Source organism: Alosa sapidissima, chromosome 3 (assembly GCF_018492685.1).
Source record: "Alosa sapidissima isolate fAloSap1 chromosome 3, fAloSap1.pri, whole genome shotgun sequence".
NCBI lineage: Eukaryota > Metazoa > Chordata > Actinopteri > Clupeiformes > Clupeidae > Alosa > Alosa sapidissima.
Window position 1 is genome coordinate 24,435,651 of NC_055959.1, and position 21,932 is coordinate 24,457,582.

Consider the following 21,932-nt stretch of genomic DNA (forward strand, 5'->3'; position numbering starts at 1 on the left):
TGCAAATGCTGCCACCAGTAGGTGACAGAGTGAAATGCTGTGTCTGAGAGAATTTACCATATTACCTCATACTCCCCCAAACTGCAGGCGGAGTTGGGACCCAACCCAAGAGAGTTCAGCATTAGGATTATTATTTCTGTGGAAGGCCTCTTTTGCATTCAATAATTTACTGACCCTTTACATGTATTATGCAAGGGTTTAGCCCATGCCCTACATTGGTTTTGGTCACTGTAGTCAAATTTGTGCCAATGTTTTATCAGCTCCTCCAGATCGTTTTAAAAAAAAGCAAATCTCTCTATCGTGCAGTGCATGCCTGCCTAACATTTGCCTGATTAACCATGAATCTGCAGCCTCCACCAATTCAAAACACTAGCATCCAAATCGACACTTTTGGCCGTCTAATCGATTTTTTAGCCATTCAACTACAGGTTCCTGAATGCATTTCTTCAACAAGAGGCTTCATGGCCTTAGATGGACAAAAGGATGTGTAACATTTTCCATGCCAGTTTCCCTCCACGATTTTCCATTGTTACTGGAGAAGAAAAGGTCTGTCTGGTTCTCTGCAGGTCTGGTCTTCTGTAAGAAGCTTATAGCCATTACCCCAGTCCTGTCATTAGTGTAATGTCCGTCATTTAAGAAACTACAAGTGGGTCAAAGACCAGGATTTACGGAAAGATTAAAGCCAAACTTTGACCCTCTTCCTAATCACCAGAAGTCTTTACTAAACCAAATTACTCAGCCAAGAAACTTCACCTGCTCAGATCAATTGTTTTTATTCTAGTAGCACTCACATACATTTTTAACACCTAATAGAAGAGGGTTGTATAATAACATCTTAAACATTTCTTCTATAATATTGGTGATTAGAATGTCTTTGGCACACTGTAGTTTAGCAACTCAACAACCCCCCCCCCCCCCACCCAAGTCAAGGCAAAAAAAAAATACCGGCCAAAGTATAGCTTCAAGTCCAAATGCCCGGGGACCAAACTCTGTCCTTTTCACCCTAGAAACAAGTGACACTTAAGGTAAAAAGCAACGGTGCACGAGTGCAATTTTATAATCAATCTTTATTGTATTTAGAAATTTTGCGCAACAAATTTTTTGTCTTTCTTGAATCCGTTCGCACGGGGCAGGCTGAGAGGAGCTCAACCTGCAGCTGGACGCACTGTGCTGCGCAGGACGAGCTGACTGGCGGGGAGGACAAACATAAAGTGCATGTCAACGTTCTGTTCTGCTCTTTTTTTTTCTCTTTTTGTTTTGATAGAAAAAATGTGAAAACAGAGTGCAGGACAAATCACATCCCCGGAGCTCGAGGGTGAGCCGGGGGGGAAAAAAAAGCATGGCGATTCTTTAAAAAAAATTCAAAGATGATAAAAAAATAAATGAAACAAACGAACAAAGAAAAAGAAAAAAACAAGAGTCTGGTGGGAATCCCTCAACCCAGGATGACGGAGGACTTCCCGCCGGGAGGGTTTCTCCTGCCGCCAGGAGTCCCAGCTGGTGCAGGGGGGGCAGAGCGCTCGGAGGCCTCCTCATGCTGGTCGTCCTCTGCTTCTAGGTAAACAGAACGAGTGGTGTCAGATGTCAGATCAGTGAATATGAGTGTGTGGATGGCTGGAAAAAATACCATCACTTGTGTCCCTCCATGGCCCCACTTTAGTAGTTTGTTAGGTGCAGTGGCAGAGTAGATTTGGGATTATTGCTTGACTAAATATTTAAATAGTACAAAGCAACGGCACATTTTATGAAACTCCCATTCAGTGAGGAATACAGTCAAATTTTTGTTTAGGTTTCTACGTTAATGTCACACATGGAAAAGTAGTTCAGATGAAGAGTTGTGTTCGGGACTAAAGAAAGCTGACAAAGTTGCTAATAACATGGAATAACATAAGTAAGATATCAAGAGCTTACAGAGTTACACATGCTGTTGCTTCAGCATGAAAACTGTAATCACGTGTTCATATGGGTATTCAGTGCAAACTCATCCCTGTGGTTTGCTTTCTATTTCACACACAGCAATGCGGAAAAGTGAAGTCTATCCAAAGACTTTCATTAGGATAATAATTTTCAAATGGGTGTCATGCAGCGCCGTTTATAGAAAGGAATGCTCAGCGCACTCCTGATCTTCAGACAGCACATTACTTGTGCTCAAGACATGCAACAGTGCAACAGTGTGTCTCAGCGAATAAGATGTTTCACACAGAATTAAACACATTTAGGGAGTTTAAAGCATCTGAAATATACCTCTTATGAACATAATATGAAGACAGAATTATACATTTTAAGATAATTTTAAGAAATTAATAATTTTAAGATACTGAACTCACCATCATTAGGCTGCTGCTGATCTTCAACCTGAAAAACAAAGTCAGAGAGCCATGTAATTTTCAGAACTGCATACCAGGGACACCAACATGCCAAGACACCCACATGTTTTCTCAGCATTTTATGACACGGCATCGGCTGGTAGTATGACCCAGATTTCACTAAGGCTGCTCCAGCTCTCCCAATCAGAGCACAAATCTCACGACTATCCAAACCTGAGTTTTTTTTTTTAAAGGAGCATCCACCATAATCCAACAACGATCACATGTATTGATGCCACCGGTGCTTGCATGGACTACAAGGGTGTAACTACCATCCAAATACATTGCAGAAGAGGAGTTAAATTGTCTCAAGTAAAAAAAGAACAGTCTTAAGGATATTAATTTTGGGTTTGACTAAATAAGGCAATCAATACACGCTCCTCAAATGAGTAGTACTATGAAATAAACAGTAATAAACACCAATGTTTTATGAAATTTTACCATTAGAGTTGTTCAAAGAGCCATTAAATATGAAAACTGTTAAATAACACCTCTTAACCTTGCTAATTCAAATGACCCATCTTATCAGATGAAACGGACAGCGATGCAGCCATTTCAAGACCTACTGCAGTCTTTCTGCCTGGGGCCCCTGCTAGAGTACTTGGTGCAGTGTGATCACATACCAGGTCCCCAGTGAGGGAAAGGGCAAATGATGGCTAGAGGATGCACACCGGACACAGGCCAGAGGGTGTGCTCACCTGGATGTTGTTTCGGGAGGGCGAGGGTTCGGGCTCAGGTGCCGGTGGTGGTGCCAGCTCGGTGTAGATGGGTGCTTGGGGGCAGCGCCTCAGCGGAGCGGACGGTTCACCACACAGAACACCACTGGCCTCCCCTCCTGGACACACAGGCACATGAACAATTAAGTCTACTGACACTCTACAACACAACACACATACATACACACATTCCACACTGAAACACACAGGCCCCTATGCATGTCCACACACACACACACACAGTGTGCTTAGATAGCTTTTTTAACAGAAACACACACACTGAATATACTCAGCTAAATGTAAGTCTGACACACACACGACAGGTTTATGACGGTCTGCTACAGACCAGTCATGTTGACCTCAGCGTGTCTGTCTGATTCATCTTGCAGAGGCTGCATCACTTCCTTTGCGAACCAGAAAAGCCCCCCTCACAAAAAAAGCAGACGCACACACACAGGATGACTCGTGTTGTGGTCCAAATCCCAAACCCTGCATCCTGACAGAGGGCAGCACAGCTCAGAAATCACTTAAGACGCTCCTCAAACGACCACAACCCAAAGACAAAACAAATAAGCTGGCCTCCCCCTCCCCCCCATCTTCACTGTACAGTATGTCCTACATATTGAAGCCTGTACAGTCTTACAACCCCCCCCCCCCCCACACACACACACAGGAATACACACACAGGACAAGGAAGGAAAACACACAAGAGACTCCATTCACATATCGCCCCAGCCCTTGACTAATGAAGTTAACTTATTGCAAGGCAGCTCTGGCAAAACAATCAGCTCCTTCATGCTACCTCCTAGCATTAAGTCCTCTCGGTATCTCATCATACTCCCTGCAGTATCATCACAGACCCATTCCTCACATGACTTCTGTCTGCTGGGCACCCACAGGGGGTCAATATGCACAACCCTGGAGAAAAGGAGAGGCTGGAAAGTACCTGCTGAGGCAAATTTATCCAATGACTGAACACAAAGCAAACACGCACAGTTTCAATCTCTTCAACGGACTATTGTTCCACATTCTCTCACCCTCTTTTATTTAATTTAATTTAAAATTAACAGGTTATTCATTTTACAAGACATAACTTAAATGGCCAGTCTAAACTATACCTTAAGGAAATTTCAAATATGCATTTGCTCATTCCATAACATAGTGAAGGCATGTAGCCCTGTAATTAATGCCAATGTGCTTGAACTGCACCAAAATAACACCTGCTCACAAAAACATGATTAAAACACAAAACCTAAAACCGTCTCTCTATACCAAACTTCTGTTAACTTAATTCCATGACTACTTTACTTTTCCGGTCCTTTACCATCAACATAAGAGGCAAAGATCAATGCAGATCTGTCATCATCCGCGTGTTTACAATGTCAGTTGAGACACACATGACGTTCAGAGATTAGCCGTACCCGATGACTGGGAAAAAGTCAGAATCAAAATAGAAAGAGTGAGACGAGAGAGAAAGAAAGAAAGAAAGAAAAAAAGAAAGAGAGAGACCATATGTAAGGACAGAGGTGACATACTAGGCGATCATAGCAAGATCAGAATGCCAGTGGAACCACAAGAGCACAGGAGTCCCAGATAAGGGCAAAATAGGACAGGTGTACCATGTGAATGTCAGTAGTTAAAGGTAGATGGTCAGCAAACAGTGCCAGATCAGGTCTAACAGGTTAGGAGTAAAAAAGGTGAGATTTCAAAGGGTTCTGTTTGTGAGGCTACCAGGTGGGTTGTTCCTGCGGTGAGCGTGGGGGTCATCCGGTTCAGCAAAGATGTTGGAGGCCATCTTATTCTTTCGGGCAGGTTTCTCCTCGTCTGTGCCAAAGCATATGTTCGAGGCTCCACCGGGAGGTCGCAACACCCTGTCAAGACCAGTAATTATTGATCAATACTCATTTGACAGTCCATGGGAGTCTACCGCACAGCCCTTCCCTGCTGTGTGGGAGAGGCATACCAAAGTGGTTACACAGCAGAAAGGACAGGAAGGCACATATGCAAGTACACACAGTGCACATGACAACACGCAGCATTAGCTGCTGAGCCGGATCTCTCACGGGAAGGTCTGCTTCCTTAAGCCCCTCCACCAGACACACAGTTTCAACCTACTGACTGAAGCCGACCCCTGTCTGCAGGCTGGTCGGCAGCCAATCAGAAATTCCCAAGCACTTAGTCGCAGGATGGCTTTCATTCCATACCGTCCACAAACGGAAAACAATGGATTCGCGATTATACAAAAGTGAAAGACTAAAAAATGCTTTCGGATCCGACTCATTATTAGACAAACGTGGCGACTCGAATGGTGATGACTCGACAGAGGACATTTTTGCGACCCCTCCCCTCAGCCCTCTTTTTTAATTCAGCAGCTGACGCTCAGCAGCTGTCCGAATAAGGCATGCCACAACTTTCCACCATATCAAAATGTCGATCAATTTATGCTAAGGCTAAAAAATCGAAAATATAACATTGGAAGCAGTTGATTTCAAAGCCTAACAATAATGACAGAAATCGGGCCGATCCTCCAGATGAGATGAGCTCAAGCTTTTCCAGTCGGAAAGCAGAAAAAGCCATTTTCGAGACCCCACCCCACAATGAAACGACAATTATTTCACATTAGTACAGCAAGAAATTACACAAAACCGAAATAAATTAATAGACGACTACAGCCTGATCCAATCAATAGTTTTAAGATGGGCAGTATGAATTCTAACGTTAAGTTAGCTTTAGTAAAAAGGCGTACGAGTTTGTGTTAGCAAACCAAGTCAGTTTGCTCGACCTACATCTCTGGAGCTGGAGGCTGTTTCTCAAGCCAAGTAACGTTAAGGGAAACGATTAAGACAGCTAAAATGGCCAGATTAATTAGTTAATTCATCGAACAAACATAGCTACAGTTTAGCAAGATACCTATCTGAAATACACGAAGATGTGCCACATGAAATCCCCAAATGGCTAAAACGAGCCATCACTAGGTTAGCTTGCACCATATTTAAGATAAGGTAACTTAATATTAGGCTTCCTCGGAAAGGCAAAAGTGTTGATTTATAACATTTAATCCCTGCTATTGTCAATCAACTGGCACCAGCTTTTACTTTCTACGCGTTAAACTCTAACAACTTGTGTCCACTAGTATACCTATTTGAAGAATAGAGAATTGCCGCATGAGTCAGTGGCGTTTTTAAGCAGCTTCAAACTGTTGATCATGTAAACACTGTAAATAACAGGTTTCTTCAATGAAAACAGGTGAAGTATCGTATGTCAGACAAGCAGTGATTGTAGCTAAAACAAAGGTTAGCAGGTGAATGTTAGCGAGCGTGCATTAAGGGTCAGTAGAACTGATGATGGCCAACATACAGTATCCTTAGGACATCACCAGCTAACGGTTCATACCCCAGGTTAGTATTTGGTACCCGTTAGTTCTAGTTATCAAACTAGACATACTGCAATTCACTGGAAATGCACATAACAGTATGCATAGTGGGCGTTTCTAAACTATACATATAGCTAATGTCTTTACGTTATTCATCTCAATGTCATGGAAACTGGCAATAGACTAACCTTACTTTGTCATTTATTTCAGATACAATAATTCATCAAATAAAAAAATCAGTTTGGGTTACCGCTAAGCTGACGTTACCGCCAGTGACACCATATCTGTAGCTGGCAGTTTTACAATATTTCTCCTTAATGGTCAGCTTTGTAGAAATAAAGGTTAACGTCATCGTAACGTTAACGTTAGTCCCTCTGACCAGCTAGCTGACATTACAAATGTATGTTGAAATAAAGCTAGCATTTAAAAAAAATGAGGGGGGGGGACAAAAAGTTTTAGGTCTATGCACGTAGCTGCTATCTTCTGAACACATAAAAATCAATTTTCTGACGAACATGCCAGGCACTAGAACGCACTGAAAGGCTAATTAGTTCGCAATACAGTCAACGTTAACGTTACTGTTAACGTTACTTGTCTTCTGGAGTCAAACTCAAGAGGATAGCGTTAGCTGTGGCTACCATTTTCTTTTGTTTGTTTCAGAATTCTTCATTTACCTGGAACTACTTTTTGAACCAGGTTCCAATCCTTGAAAGGTGGTAGTGGTCGTCATGATGTCAATTGCAACGTTGAATAGTTCGTAAATCTATGAATTAGCTAGCTTTTAAATTGCAAATCCGTTCTCCTCAAATTCCGCATGGACTCCACCCGACTTCAGATAAGTGTAATCTGAGCACGGTAACGTCGCTCGTTGATCCAACTTTGCTCCGACCCACAGCACAAAAGCCCCAGCCCACAAGAATTCCAGACTGTTTGGTTGGTCAGAATTGAGGAATATCCGCTGTGATTGGATACATAATCTATCGTTCAAGGACACTGGTCACCAAACTCAAATCAAGAGCATTTTCTCCAAAGGTAAAGCACAGTGTGATGATGACAAAACAATGATCCTGTATTTCACATTAAATATAGGCACACTTGCATGCACGTGGCAACCTTAAAGTAAAGGGCTAAAATGTAGCACAGATAATGACTGTAGTTACTGAGTGCAATCAAGGTATAGTATCCAAATGGGTGAAAATCTAGTTTATCTGTCAGTCTTCACTGATAGACCTAGGCTACAAATAGACCGAGTGTTTCAATTTGACAGTTAATAGCCTAAATCTGCACCAGTACTTTTGTTTAACTCACACGTCTTTATTCCTAAAATAGGCCTACTGTTAAATTCTGCTGATATCAACTCAAGAACAGAAAGACCAAACGTGACCGAGTATATTTGATGATGTCAAGCCTTTACAATCTAGTAAATTTCACTGTTAGCCTTAATCACCTTTTCTTTATCCCTGTTGCATTCACTTGGTTTATCTAAGCTGGCATATGATTTAAAAAAAAATGCTAGGCTACATGGTGTTTTTTCTTTCTTTCTCACAAACGATTCACTTCTTAAAGAACCTAATTAGCTTGTTAGGTCCGTGTCCAACTCCCCCCAAGATTTACCCTCCACCTCTCAGTGGCAGGACCATGTACAGTAGTTAACCCACAAAAGGCTAAAGAGGGATGGTGAAAGGGTGCCCCACTTCTGAAGCACAATACATAATGACACACAATACACATGACATACATAACTGCCGATGACACATAAAAGCCTGGATAATTATGGGTTATCACAAATGCAGTAACATAAAAGTTCAGAGTGCAAATAAATCCATAATGGGATTATTGCTAATCTTGACCCACAGTTTTAATCTAAGTTTAGCCATGGAACCACAGCATGAATATCGCATTATGCCATTATCATAATCATGTATCAGTCACAAATAGCTTTCCGTTGACAGCTTTCCTACAGCTGGCTGGACTTTTAACCTATTGCCTGTAGCTGAGTATTGTATCACATTATAACGATCCATTTATAGATTCCGACTATCAAAACAAATCTCAAAACAAATCCCCCACACACACTGCTGTCTGCAGCTCATGGCTGTCTGTCCTGATAAATATAACTTATAGAGATTGTTTGTGCTGACCACAACCTCTCAGAAGTCAAGGAATTAGAATTATATTTAAAAAATGAACAACTTTATTTAAACAAGAAATGTATTCAACAATACAGATACTCATCTTGAATTAAACATCCTTCAGGGTTTTCCTTATTTTGTTTCCATCCTAATCCAACCAGTTCCATACTATCCATGACTGCTACTATATACTGTATATATTTGTAATTATAATATAAAGATATAAAATCTTATGAAACATAACAGAAAAGTTGGGTGAGGAGCCACTCTAATTTCAGGGAATGAGGCAAGCGGTCTAACCCCTGCCGGTCATAATCAAAACGGCTTATGGCTTCTAAAGTGGTACGCAACTTTCTGAAATTCACTGTAAGGCTAATCATGACCTGAAGACTGTCAGGAAGCAAATCAAACAAATGACTGTACAAGTGTTCAAAATAAAGGTTGTGTTGTTCTCTCTCCATATCATGATATCATGTCATGTAAATACTGGTGTGCTGGTATATAAATCTCTTTTTTGTTTGGGGTGCCACTCATTCTCAACTCACCATTCCACCAAAACAAAATACACGTATGGTTATGAACAAAAGTTAGGGTTTTACAGTTCCAATCATATACATGTATAAATGGAGATATTTGTTCATATATTCTTGTCCAATGGAAGCAATGATTTATTTGTGTCCATACCTCGTCAAGCGCCCTCCTGTCCGCTACCCTGCTTTTCCATTGCGTCTCATTTAATTTATCTAACCCTAATTAGATAAGATGCAATTTTGTATTTGTATGCATGTCCATCTTAACCTTATTCTAATATCTATTTAGGTACAGTGCAGAATTCCGTACACATATACAGATTTGGTTCACGGTAACAGGATAGTGCATATGTCACAAATTTATTGCAAATGGCTTTAGAACTAACCTAATTTGTCAGCCAAAGGATTTGGTTTGTATAGCACCAGCCATCTCCACCTCAGTTATAAAATAATTGCAAGCTAATACCATGGCGATGAGTTGAATTAAGAGTATGAGAGATAATAATGTAGTAATAATGTATATTGTGTGATGTGCAGCTTTGGACAAAGGAATCAGGAACCTTACTTAAAGTTAAGCTCATGTTTACTTAAAACCTGTTAGTATAGTTTATAATAGATAAGGCTGGATATGGCTACCAAAAATCCAGTGAGATAGCAATGTGGCTAACATGTGACTAAAGTATAGGAACACTAGCGATGCATGGACACAACAGAGAAACCCAAGTTTACTTACTTCCTATTGGACTCCTTTGTCTCCTCACAGCACAAAACACCAACATATCTGAAACCTAACCTCTAGTAAAAGCCAACTGTGCCAGGATAGTGAGCTTGGAACATTATGCAGCGATACACTTAAACATTTTCAGATGTAGCATTGGCCTTGCAAAATTAATATATGTACAAAAAGAAAAAAATCTAAATGAAACAAACAGAGCCCCAATGTATAACAGCAGATCCATTAAACTGTGAGATGGTCTACTTTAGAACGGATTCAGCTCGAACATGATATTGGGAAAAGTGAGGAGGTGCAGCTGTATAAGTTGGAAGGGTGGAGAAGAGGAACATTCTTCACCCTTTTAGAAGAGGCCTCCGGTCTGTTGCTGAAAAACATCAATTGTGTCTTCATCCTCCATTTCCAGCTGCCAAGAAAACATTGATTCAGTTTATATGTTTTATGTTGCAAAAAATCTGCTTTAACTCCTGCGAGTCAAATCCTCACTTCTACTTTCACTTTGCGAATGAGTTGGTTTACCAGGCCACCTTTTACCATGAGTTTACTGAGCATCTTAAATGTTGTGATATACTATACAAACAGGACAAAGGATCAATACTCTCTGTGAATCTACCCCACTTAAAATTGTGATTAGGGGTTGAGTATTGCTCAAACTGTATGATTTCCGATTCTGAATCTGCTTATCAATTCCAGTTCCTATCAATTCCTTATTTTGATTTCAAAAGGTTAAAAAAATTGTTTAGATAAAAGATGAATGTCTTTATTCTATATTCCAGGAGAAGTCTATGTTCTAAGCCCTAATTGAACATTCAAAAAGTTAATATTTATTTACAGTTTGAGGGATTGCAATAATAATATTATATGTACATCTGGCGTGTATTGCTTTTTTTTAACTTCTGAATCTTGCCTGTGTAACTGCCTATAGGCTATTCTCTGTTGATGTTCATGCATACCTTAGTGTGTGTTGATGTAGCCTAGCCTAGCGTAACTAGACTCGTGGGGGTTTGCTACCTTTAATACACACAAGTGTATTACACTAGCCTGAAGTAGTCATACTAAATTCTAGTCAGAATATGAGTATGATACTGCTCCATTGGGACGTAATTATGGGGCGTGTTTCAGCCGATACGGGGGGGGGGATTCTTCTGCATTCAATTGGATAGACCTAACCAATCAGACAACAAAATAGCTTACCGTGAGGTGTAGGAAGAAAACACACAAACCATCCTTCTTCTCCACAAATGCCTTAACATTGTTTTCTGGTCTTTTGTAAAAGTTAGTGCCGTCAATAACTCCTATAGCCTACAACACTCATTAGCGAAATCTAAGAGATACGTAGTAGGGTAGGCTATTAGGAAAAACTGATAGCCTATATCCCCTCCGTTTCGAAAAATAATTCTGTTGAACACTGATATGCTATGTTAAACAGCTGGGAAAGGCTCTCGCAAATCCCTCAAACAGGTGGTCAATCAGACATTTCAAATGAACGAGGGAACATGTCACAATGCAACAGTGCTGTTTTCCCTTGATGAAAGTGAAACCACGAGTTTTCCCACATCTCAACTTTGGCCAAAGTTTTCAGAAATAATTGTTTTCAGTGATAAAACCTCATTAAATAATATTATGCATTTTCCATATGGGGTTTTAAAAGCCATGTCTCCTAGCCACAGTGTTTTTGTTTCACACTTAAACCTAATCTAAGCATGCTCAGATGACGTGATAGACCTGGCGCTGTTGCTCACCTGTCCATCATCGTAAAGCCCGATTTGACTGGTTCGCCCAATCTAGGGCGAGCATACTTGCTCCACAATGGAGCAATGCCAGACCGAACTTCCCGATCTCAAATGTTGTGGGCAGGACTAAGTTCGGACTGGCACCCAGGCTTATTACACCCTTGATATTTGAATTGAAAAGACCCCCCCCAATTGCCATAGTGTAATTCGAACTCTGCTCAAGATAAGACTAAATTACACAGGATGGTTTAAGTGACCTGCGTGTGGGCAAGTCAGACTGAGACGGGTCATTGGATTCAGAGCGGTAGAGAAAATAGAGTGGGGACACTCCCCTAAGAGACCATGGAAAAAGATGGAGGCGCTTTTCCATGCCAGTTGCTGGATTATGGGAGTTTTGGAACTGAAAACGGCCAATCACTTGGTCAGTAGTCAATGAGTTACTAGATTACGCCCTCCAGCATCCAGAAGTACATCCCACCCGCCTGCGATACAGCAATTCAACACTGTTGTTTTGGAACTTTTGTTCATGTGGCAGCGACATCAAAGAGTGCCGCAACTCTCTCTTTCTATGGCTCTGATTGGATTTAATTACCTGTGAAGGCGTGTCTGTCTCATTTATGGGCTGTCCATCAAACCGGAATCGAATTTGCCTCATAGTCAGACCCTGAAATGACAAACCTACATTTACATTTATATTTGCAAATATATTTATAACTTTATATTTGCAGCATATTCAAATGGTTATATATGTCAAATGCTATTGATATCATGCACCAGGTGACAGGGTTGTTATTTTTATTTTGTCTTCCTTGACTATTTGATTTACAAACAATTAAGCACAACCATTACCACAAGTTCACATAGGCCTACTTCACTGCTGCTGCACCCACTTCCACCCTGAGAATTTGACTTTATTTGCACCTCACCTGTCTTTCACAGTATGCCTTCATCAGTTTACTGAGTGGTGTGTGTCTCTTGATTTTGAACTGCACTACTGAGCCATCCTGTCCAGCCACTTTGAGATTGATGTGTTCATTATTTTCCGTTTTCACTCCCTCCTGCGAAATACAAGCATATGCATACGATTCAACCGGGTCACCTGAATCTTTTTTTTTCAATAGCACATTCGTACACAGCCCCACTTCCCTATGTGACTTAAAGTTCAGGCACGCACAAATAAACCCTCTCTTAACAAAATATGATTAAAATAACGTTAAAGTTCTAAAAGTTAATATCTGAGTGAGGGAGACTGAGACTCAGTTAGGCTATATGATTTTATGAAAGCACTGTTGCATAATGTAACTGTTCCACATGTTCCATAACATTAACCCGTGCTTGTCAAGTCAACTCGTTCTGGACAACTTCTTAATAAGAACACCTAACAATGTTACTCGAGATAACAAAATTATCAAGACACCTTCAATGTACCAATGATTATGACTACTAGTACAGCATAGAATCGGATAGTGAAGCACTTATGTTGGTCAATGCTACACTATTGGCTGGCTGAATTCAATTTAGCCAGAAAACTGGTTAGCTCTGTCAGCCAAAATCTTAAACCACTACGTAGGCTACATGAGGTGCAAGTTAACAGGCGATGAACTAACATCCTATAGAAAGTGATTTTGGAATATTATGTATTTGCTCTCGTGCATATATCGTTCATAGATAAAGATATTCCTAGAGCTATTCAATTAGCTTGTTTCCTACAACAGAAAAGCTAAAATGCTAACTGCGCGCCTTTGCAAGCGCGTTCACGTTTCTTCCGGTGTTTCCAAAGGAGTAGTTGCAGTATTTATCCACTAAGGGGAATAACCCCCCCCCCCCCCCCCCCCCAAGACCTGTCAGAAGTTTGATTTTATTTCATTCATATTGCATTTAATGAGTAAAAGTTGAACAGCAAGAAATCTTAAAATTCACTCACCTTGGGCTTTTCGTCGGCCATGGTAGCTAATTGTATTTGGGCTTCTCTACCCTGCTACACAAAGAGTCAACGTGCGCGCGCGTACGCCCCCCCCCCCCCACTTAAAGCCGATCTTGCGTGCGCGTTCACGAGGGAACGCGCATTTTCACCCATGCATAATTTTTGTCTAAAATCAATACGGCATTCCATCCCATTTAGCTCCAATCTCACTAATGGAGACTAGCTGCCATTACTCCAGTGAATTCCCATGTTGAAATGTTTTAAAACAGCTAATGAGTTGTTTTGTTGTCTTTTCATGAAGATCTGTGATGTCACTTAGGAGGTGTGGTTTGGTCGCGCTATTCACGTGAACGCGCACAACAATCCATGTTTTATGAATAACATGTCATTGCAAAAATCTGTTCAACATGGCAATATTTGTTTCTTATTAGCCTAAGTAGCTCATGTAATATTGTCACATATAGAAACATGTTAACTAAATGTTAATGTTAACACATTGTTAATCAAAATTAAGCTAGTCACAGGTAACAACACCATGCCTTCTTGCTACTGTAGCCATCTTGTTTATGACCTGGCTAAGTATAATTCAAGTTAAGAATTTATCTGTGGGATGTTATTAAGGTACGAAATACACAACTAATGTTTCATTTAAGATAGTTCCCATTAAAGCACACTTTACAATATGAGTTAGTTAACATCCACATGCATGTCAAGTTAATATAAACATTTAGAATATCCTTTATCCTAGGATAAAGGATATTCACCCCAATTCATCTACTTTACTTATCTTTAGTGCATGTTGTTAAAGGTATAATTGGAAGCCTATGAATGGTAGCCTAATGGAAATTATTCTGTTAACTAGTTATCAGTGATCATAGTGAAAAGTGTTTTTCCCCCTCATTGTCGGTTGTGATAATTTCTACCACATATTATTTTTTAATCTTAATTTAAATATTATACATAATTTGATCTGTGATAGGGCGAGATATTTTAAAGAAAATGTTGCATTCCATTTTGATCAGGCGCTAAGATGCACTACTTGAGGTCCTTGTAGTTGAGGCGGCTAGTTCGTGCCTTTCTTTTACTGTCTATGGTTCGTGCACAGTGAATGCAGTGAATGCAGTGAACTTGACATAGTTCTTGGCCATTCGCATTACAAGAGATCTCATCTCGCAAATATTTTTAAAACAATATTGACTAAATGGAGGAGGTAGATGTAGAGCCAACAATTACTGTAAGTACTAGATCTAAGATCAACGTTCTTCTATCCATAAATGCTCCTTCCCCTAACGTGCTGCTAACTAAACGTCAATGTTAGCCTGTCTGTCTTATCACCGCTTACTTTCCAAGAATTTATCGTTCTTGTGTTGCCTATAATGGGGAACTATATCTAAAAGAACAGGATGATGGCCGCAGAATTGACGTGAACTTATTTATTTAACGTTAGTTAACGTTAACTCGTTCATATTTGTTGAATGAAGATGTCGCATATTCAGCCATTCTAGAAAAGTATTGTGTAGGCCTACCTATCCTGTTGCAGCTGGTGCACATGTGAAAATAAACATATTTTTGCAGTTTATCCCAGGAATAAACTCAAAAGAAAAACACATTGGCTTCGTATGGGGACCCGGAGACATCCTAGTTTATGAGACAAGTCACAAAGCCGCAGGTGAGTCAGATATTGAGAACTCCGTGTAGACCGTGTTCTCAAGCTCTGTAACGTTTTCGGATTAAATACATTTGTACTGAATATATAACAGGTAAACAATCAGTGGGACCAAGCTGTCCAGACGTGCAGGTAGTGAGGAAAGATGAAGACATATATTCTCCAATTTTGCGCAAGCTCTTCAATGAGTCCCATCACATCTTTGTTGGACTTCAGAATATCAGAGATGATTTGCCAAGCAAAAACAAAAAGCCACAGTAAGGCCAATATATTGTTTACTTCTATATAGATTCTTCTTTATATATTATTCCCATTGTTTACAAGTTGGGGTAATTGTAATTCATTTGCTGTACTTTTAATCATCCTCCTGCAGATTTGTCAGTATCAGCAAAAACTACAGGTCTGTTATAAGAGCGTGCATGGAAGAGCTCCAACAAATTGCAGGTATCTCTTCCTAGTAGTGCTCTAGTATCTGGGCCCCGACTTCAGAGCCTCTAAATATAAGGACTTTGACTTGACCATTTGTTTACTTATTTGGTGAAAAATGACATTTCTTTGTCTCACTTTCCTCTCCAGTGTCAACTCGAGATCCTGCACTAGCAGCACAGTATGGCAACCAGGTATAGAACTGGTTGTCTTGAAAAGCACCGTATGCATATGGTCATACCTGAGTGGTACACTTTCTCTACATACATTACATTACACACATTTCTATACAAATCTATTTACAAAAACCCTTCCTTTCATTGCAGGTGTCTATTCTTCTGGCTGTGGAGCTCATCTGGAACCTCTGTGAGGTGCTCTTCATTGATGCTGCTCCAGGTAGAGTTTGTGCCTTTCTCCCCTGGTGTAGTGACACGTAACACAAACTGCTCTAGCAGGAATGGGGTGGGATTGCTGGGCAGTTAGTCAGTGCCTGGGCAGGAGTGTTTTAATGGAGCTTTTGCAAGTTTCCTGGCAAAAACCTTTACTGAACAAATGTTTTTTTTGCACTTTAAAACTTGCTGTAGTAAAGAGAATGTGAACTATTTGCTGGGTTGAGCTGATATTATTGAAAGTCCCATTCTGAATCCTAGCTGCTGCATCTCTGTTTTTCTTCAGCTGGCTCCTTGCTACTTCATCTGTTGGACTGGGTACGGCTCCACAAAGCAGAGGTGGATGAGAAGGCTCAGGACGTCCTGCGTTGTGAGAGTCCCACACGCCACCAGTTTTTCTGGGATGTGGTATGTATGTGGCTCTCCTGCTCCTCATCCTGCCTAAGCCACGTCTGTAGTCTGGAGTCTGATGCCTGTGTGGTGGCACGTGGGTGTCTCACTGTCTCTGTCTCTAACCCCTGCCAGGTGATCAGTTTTGTGCTGCAGGGGAGGATGGAGGAGGCTCGGTCTATGCTAGCTAAACAGGCTGTGCTGCAGCCTGCTGCGCAGACCACATTCAAGCGCATGGACAGCCTACTTCAGAAGATGCCAATTTACAATGTAAGCACCAAATTTTAAGCTCTGCTTTTCTTAGCTAGCTGGATATTGCAGCCATTGCCATTTTGGGAAATGTGTGATGTGACGGTAATAAAAAGTTTATTTTTATTGCGACACCATTGAAAAAAGATTTACAAGGAGGCAAGAGAATAGATATAGAGATTGTTTAGATATTTAGGAGATTGTCTATCAAGAGAGGTGACTGTTGTTATGAATATGGTAGCAGCTTTTAATCAATTAAACTCTCATGGAAGGCCAGGCTATTATTAATATTGTTGGTTAGTTTATGGATCATAGCCTTGATAAGTTAACCTAATGTAATTGTAGATTCAAAACGTTAATTGTAATAGTTTGCAACTATAATGGATTTGTTGAATGATCTTTAGTTGGAAGACCTGTCAATGTACCTTGTGACGTTCAAGTGACATGGATATCAGAACATCAAAATAGGATAACTAGGCCCTTGTTTAACAAACTCATTTATTTCTAGGTCAATCGAGCTTGGCACATTGCAAGGAAACAAGTATCTTAGATCACTAATGTTGTAGTGGCTTGTTCTTGCACAAATGTTCTATACTGTATGTATATGCCCCCTTTCCTCTGCAGCCTAGCAGCACACAGACGCTGACCGAGTTTGAGGTGAAGTGGAGACAATGGCATGAGGAGTGTGACGCCAGCCTTCAGGACAACTCCTTCGCCAGCAACCCACACCTGGAGACCATCTGTAAGGTGAGGGTGGTCAAGATTTGTGTTCATAGTGTATCAGGTCATGTCTATCATTAGGTCAACCACTACAACCAGACAGTAAAGTACAGTTCATAAATGTATGATGCTGTGTGTGTGCAAACTGATTCCTCAGATCCTGCTGGGTGACGATGACACGCTTCTGGAGCACAAGGAGCTGCTGAGCACCTGGTATCACTATGTGGTGACCAGACTACTCTATACTCACCCCACAGTCAAGCCCATCGACCTACACTACTACGCACAGGTGCGTACCCCCTCACTAAATCTCAGGGAGAACACTGTCCCATGTGTTTTGAGTTTCCGAAGAGCTTTATATATGTGAGCATGAGAGAGAGAGAGAGAGAGAGAGAGAGAGAGAGAGATTCAGCATTTTGTGTTTTACAGATGTGCATGGACAGGTTCCTGGACTCCCAAAGTCCCCCTGAGCCCTTGGACAGCATTCTTCTCGCAGCTTTTGAATTTGACATTCACCAAGTCATAAAAGACTGCAGGTGGGCCCTCACGTACTGTATAACTAACACTGAACACAACTTGGATTTGGAATATTCACAGGTCATTAAATAAACTGCCAAATCCCCTCAAAGGCATGCCATTATTTTGAAAGAAAGCTACACTGTAACGGCTGTTTGTTCTCTTTCCTGGATAAAAGACATTAGTTTATATATCTCAATATTTCTCTGTGTATTTGTTTTCAGCATTGCTCTCAACAACTGGTGGTTTGTGGCCCACTTAACTGATCTGTTGCATCACTGCAAGCTGCTGCAGTCCCATAATCTTCAGTAGGTTCTTCTGTTACCTAGTCAGTCACACACTTCAAATAAATAGCAGCGCTTCATCCAACACAGTTCCTCACGACTGATGTCCCTCCCCTGTGTGTTCTGTGGTGTCTTTAGCTTTGGCTCAAACCTGCGGGAGTTCCTGCTTCTGGAGTACGCCTCGGGTCTGTTCACACATCACAGGTGGGCGTCCTTTGCTTTTTGCAGTCTGAGCAAGCTCAGCATTTGGGCACAGAATGGGATGTGTTTGGGGGAAGGGAGAGTCATTTCAAGTCTGATCTTTAGAGGCCATTCAGGTCATGTTATAATACCAGTGTAAGCATGAGGCTGAATGATGTTCTTTGCCTGGACCAGTCTGTGGCAGTTGGCAGTGGACTACTTTGACCACTGCCAGGGTTTCGGGCGGGTGTACCTGGAGCTGCTGATCGAGCGCGTGCCCCTGGACACGGAGCGGAAGGCCCTGAAGGTGCTGCGCATCTGTGAGAACAGGCAGATGAACGAACAGGGTAAACCTCTGCTGGCGCACCCATTACACACATCTTCACCCACACATATCCCCCATATAGAGATTTTCTCAAAGGGTAGAGTGGAAATTCTTTTGTTTACTCCTGTGCTAGCTATAAAACTTGCTGCCTTAAAGCGCTCGTCATTATATCTTTTCTCTTCTACTCCAACAGTTTATAATAGTGTTCATAAAGTTCATGAGTCCCTGAAAGCAGAATCCTGCACGGGTCCATTTTTAAAAATCCGCACCCACCCGTACCCGTCATGTTTAAAACCGCATCCGACCCGTTATCCGACACCAGAGCTAGTTAAATTCCGTATCCGACCCGACCCGCATTAAATAAAACCGACACCCGAGCTGTACGCGAGTTACGAGTTAAACACACGTTTAAGGAACTAATTACACAACCATTAACACTGCAGATCCAACTTCAGCTTAAGTTGACAGGCCTATCCTACATGATGAAAAGTAGCCTAGGCTAACACAATACAACACTCCGAGTGATCACATTTTACCACTCTTCAAGCAGATGCGGCTACAAGGCTATCGCCACGCAAATGCCTAATTTAGGATTTAAACACCGCCCTGCACACACATCATTAAACTTAGATTAACAGCAGTCATGTGGTAGCCTAGGCTAGCCTAGATTAAATGAATGAATGGGTCGGTCATAGCCTACACCGGATTATGCATTAGCCTATGAAACTTTATGCAACTATCGGCAAATATAAATATTATTTGAGTGCAAGATTGGATGGGAAACAATGTGGCCTACCTTTTCCCACGCATAGGAGAAATCTGGCTCGCTTGATGGCAATAGATCTCACAATTTAAGCAATATTGGGAAATAAACGAGCATGCTCTCTCCACTATGACAAAATGTCAAAAGAGTCATCTTTAGGTGTTTTTAATGAATGTAAGCAGCCACTTCGTTCTGAAAGACTACAGGCAGATCAGACTACGCGCATGTGATTTTTAAAAGTGAAAGTATAGGTGCCTAGAGAGTTTTGGGAAGGCACGTAGGTTACACACGAAATATGCATTTCAAATGCTTTTATCAACTTAAATTGCAGGCATATTATTTAGGATGTGTTACTAACATATTGTTACGCATACAGTACGCATGTGTTGTTTATGAAAGGCTCATTCCGATTTAGACCCGTGTCCCCCGCAGTTCGACCCGACCCGCATCCAACACAGTAGAATATTTTTCACCCGTTTCATCAAAATGTGCAGGTCACCCGTCGGGTACCTGAACCCGTGCAGGACTCTGCCTGAAAGAAGACCATATGCTACTATGTAATATATATAATAGCATATACAATGGGTTTCTATACATGTAATACATACATGTAAAAGATGTGTGTTATTCCAAGTTGTATTCTGGTTGTTGTACAGTGCGCAGCATCTGTAAGATCATGGCCAAGCGGGCGCTCCGGAACAACCGGCTGGGCTCTGCCCTCTCCTGGACCATCCGGGCCAAAGATGCTGCTTTCGCCACGCTCATTTCAGAAAGGTACAAACACCCCACCACCATTTACTCTTGTTGTGTACATCATAACATGCACGGTCAGGAATCTGAATACCCTGATGGTGCTTCACTCCCTCAGGTTCCTTCAGGACTATTGCTCCCGCGGAACCTTCTCTGACCTGGACCTGATTGACAACCTGGGGCCAGCCATGCTACTGAGCGACAGACTCACCTTCCTTGGTAGGCACTGGGACATCCAGAATGGCAAACCAGTGCATACAGTATATGCATTTTTTGATTATACTCTATTAATAAATCCATCTTTAGTGACATTTGCGCACTGACATCTGGAGACCACAACTAAACTGTAGTGCACCCGGATACCCGGTTTCACATAGGGTATCCTTAAAATGCCTCACCTGAACATGTGGTGCTTTGCCGGAACGTTTAGGTAAATACCGGGAGTTCCACAGGCTGTATGGAGAGAAGCGCTTCACAGAGGCTGCCAAGCTCCTGCTGTCCCTCATGACTGCTAAGATTGCCCCTCAGAGCTTCTGGATGACCCTGCTTATCGACGCACTGCCACTGCTTGAACAGAAAGAGGTATATATATACGTCTAATCTGCTCTCTTGCTGTGTTGCTGTCGTGGTAATTCTCTTTCAGCCATCACCTATATCCCAAAATATCCCAAAAGGTTGCGCCTTGTGTTCTCCTTCAGAGAGCGAGTTCATAACCAGAATGTTCTTCTGACCTTCCCATGTGTTTTTTTTTTAATGGCACAGGTGATCTTCTCAGTGGATCAAACACATGAGCTGATGTTCTGCTTGGAGGAGCTGACCTCTGGAAAGGCCCCACCCAACCCTGACCGACCCATGCAGGTGTGTAGGCCATCCTCGGGCAGGCTCCTGATCATGTTTCACAAGTGCCTTACGAATAATTATAAGGCCTTCATGTCAATTAATTTACAGGGGCTGAAACTAAAAACAGCCTGTCTCAGTAATGGCTAACTAGGTCGCACTTCATGCACACATACATCATTTCCTAGAAATTGAAATAGTGGTAGTGAGCTATTTCAGGTGGAGGTTGATTGTTTTTAAGCCGGTGAGGAACTGATTGATTGATTGATTGATTGATTATTCGCAGGCGTTACAACTCCAACCCCCCCCCCCCCATATTTTACACCTCCCCAAGAGTCTCCACTTGAATATGAGAATTAAGGCTGTTTCTAGTAATTAAGGACATGCAGTAGTCTAACCTACATGGCTCTTAAAATGTCTCTCCAGGAGGAAGACCTTGAGACCACAAAGATCGAGCTCCTCAGACTGGCGTTGGCTCGGAACCTCGCCATGGCGATTGTGAAGGAGGGCACCGTAGAAGCTTGAGATGTGTTGGAGTTGAGGCTTAACTGTGTTTATTATTTGTATGTTTGCCATTTTGTACTGTGTGTGTGTGTGTGTGTGTGTGTACATATATATATAATAAGGGCTGAAATGGAGACTTTGATTCCTTGATAATAAAATGTACCTAGTTTGTACACATTTGTAAGAGATTTGAATTAGCGTTTTTTTTTTTATGCACTGCTTTAATTCTTCATGCAAGCAAACGAAATTGCACATAGAATGTTTACATTGAACATCTGAACATCAGCAACATCACACATAACAGTAGACATGTTTATATGGAGTTGTATGCCTGTCATAATGTACATGTAATTGTCAACACCACATACTTGAAGGCTAGCTGTTCAAAGCCAGCACAGTTCCCTGGTATATTACTAATACCTTCAT

The 21,932-nt window shown here is 41.5% G+C and overlaps 3 protein-coding genes across 4 annotated transcripts; 1 reads left to right on the top strand and 2 right to left on the bottom strand.

The window, feature by feature from the left end:
- Positions 1-1,049: 1,049 nt before the first annotated feature.
- jpt1b (Jupiter microtubule associated homolog 1b) lies at positions 1,050-7,408 on the bottom strand. Of its 2 annotated transcripts, none has more exons than XM_042087498.1 (5): positions 7,130-7,408; positions 4,814-4,953; positions 3,065-3,201; positions 2,328-2,355; positions 1,050-1,551 (listed from the first exon to the last, which is right to left on the bottom strand). In XM_042087498.1, exons 1-5 carry the CDS (start codon positions 7,183-7,185, stop codon positions 1,436-1,438), a joined length of 477 nt encoding a protein of 158 aa, XP_041943432.1. In that variant the 5' UTR covers positions 7,186-7,408; the 3' UTR covers positions 1,050-1,435. The 2 variants fall into 2 exon arrangements, with proteins under 2 accessions (XP_041943432.1, XP_041943431.1); XM_042087497.1 differs by having other exon boundaries at positions 1,050-1,554; positions 7,130-7,391.
- A 1,223-nt stretch (positions 7,409-8,631) lies between these two features.
- LOC121705991 (small ubiquitin-related modifier 2) lies at positions 8,632-14,307 on the bottom strand. The gene is made up of 4 exons (XM_042087396.1): positions 13,508-14,307; positions 12,510-12,641; positions 12,176-12,247; positions 8,632-10,256 (listed from the first exon to the last, which is right to left on the bottom strand). The coding sequence occupies exons 1-4, from the start codon at positions 13,526-13,528 to the stop codon at positions 10,194-10,196; spliced, it is 288 nt and encodes a 95-aa protein (XP_041943330.1). The 5' UTR covers positions 13,529-14,307; the 3' UTR covers positions 8,632-10,193.
- A 266-nt stretch (positions 14,308-14,573) lies between these two features.
- On the top strand, positions 14,574-21,694 carry nup85 (nucleoporin 85). Its single transcript, XM_042085518.1, has 19 exons — positions 14,574-14,741; positions 15,083-15,176; positions 15,268-15,430; positions 15,547-15,617; positions 15,750-15,793; positions 15,926-15,995; positions 16,275-16,396; positions 16,514-16,648; positions 17,252-17,374; positions 17,505-17,636; positions 17,777-17,883; positions 18,088-18,171; positions 18,286-18,351; positions 18,523-18,674; positions 20,072-20,189; positions 20,284-20,384; positions 20,596-20,747; positions 20,928-21,023; positions 21,429-21,694. The coding sequence occupies exons 1-19, from the start codon at positions 14,709-14,711 to the stop codon at positions 21,525-21,527; spliced, it is 1,962 nt and encodes a 653-aa protein (XP_041941452.1). The 5' UTR covers positions 14,574-14,708; the 3' UTR covers positions 21,528-21,694.
- The last annotated feature ends 238 nt before the right edge of the window (positions 21,695-21,932 follow it).

Bases quoted from the DNA above. Each gene is read 5' to 3' on its own strand.
- LOC121705991 (XM_042087396.1), bottom strand. From the start codon at position 13,528: ATGGCCGACGAAAAGCCCAAG. The intron at 12,642-13,507 runs GTGAGTGAATTT...TGTATTTCGCAG, and splicing joins TGGCCGACGAAAAGCCCAAG to GAGGGAGTGAAAACGGAAAA. The intron at 10,257-12,175 runs GTAATTAAATCC...TTTTCTTGGCAG, and splicing joins AGACAGACACGCCTTCACAG to CTGGAAATGGAGGATGAAGA.
- nup85 (XM_042085518.1), top strand. From the start codon at position 14,709: ATGGAGGAGGTAGATGTAGAGCCAACAATTACT. The intron at 18,172-18,285 runs GTAGGTTCTTCT...TGGTGTCTTTAG, and splicing joins CTGCAGTCCCATAATCTTCA to CTTTGGCTCAAACCTGCGGG. The intron at 20,748-20,927 runs GTATATATATAC...TTAATGGCACAG, and splicing joins CACTGCTTGAACAGAAAGAG to GTGATCTTCTCAGTGGATCA.
- jpt1b (XM_042087497.1), bottom strand. From the start codon at position 7,185: ATGACGACCACTACCACCTTTCAAGGATTGGAACCTGGTTCAAAAAGT. The intron at 2,356-3,064 runs GTGAGCACACCC...TTTGTTTTTCAG, and splicing joins CCTCCCGAAACAACATCCAG to GTTGAAGATCAGCAGCAGCC. The intron at 1,555-2,327 runs GTGAGTTCAGTA...CTGTTTACCTAG, and splicing joins TCAGCAGCAGCCTAATGATG to AAGCAGAGGACGACCAGCAT.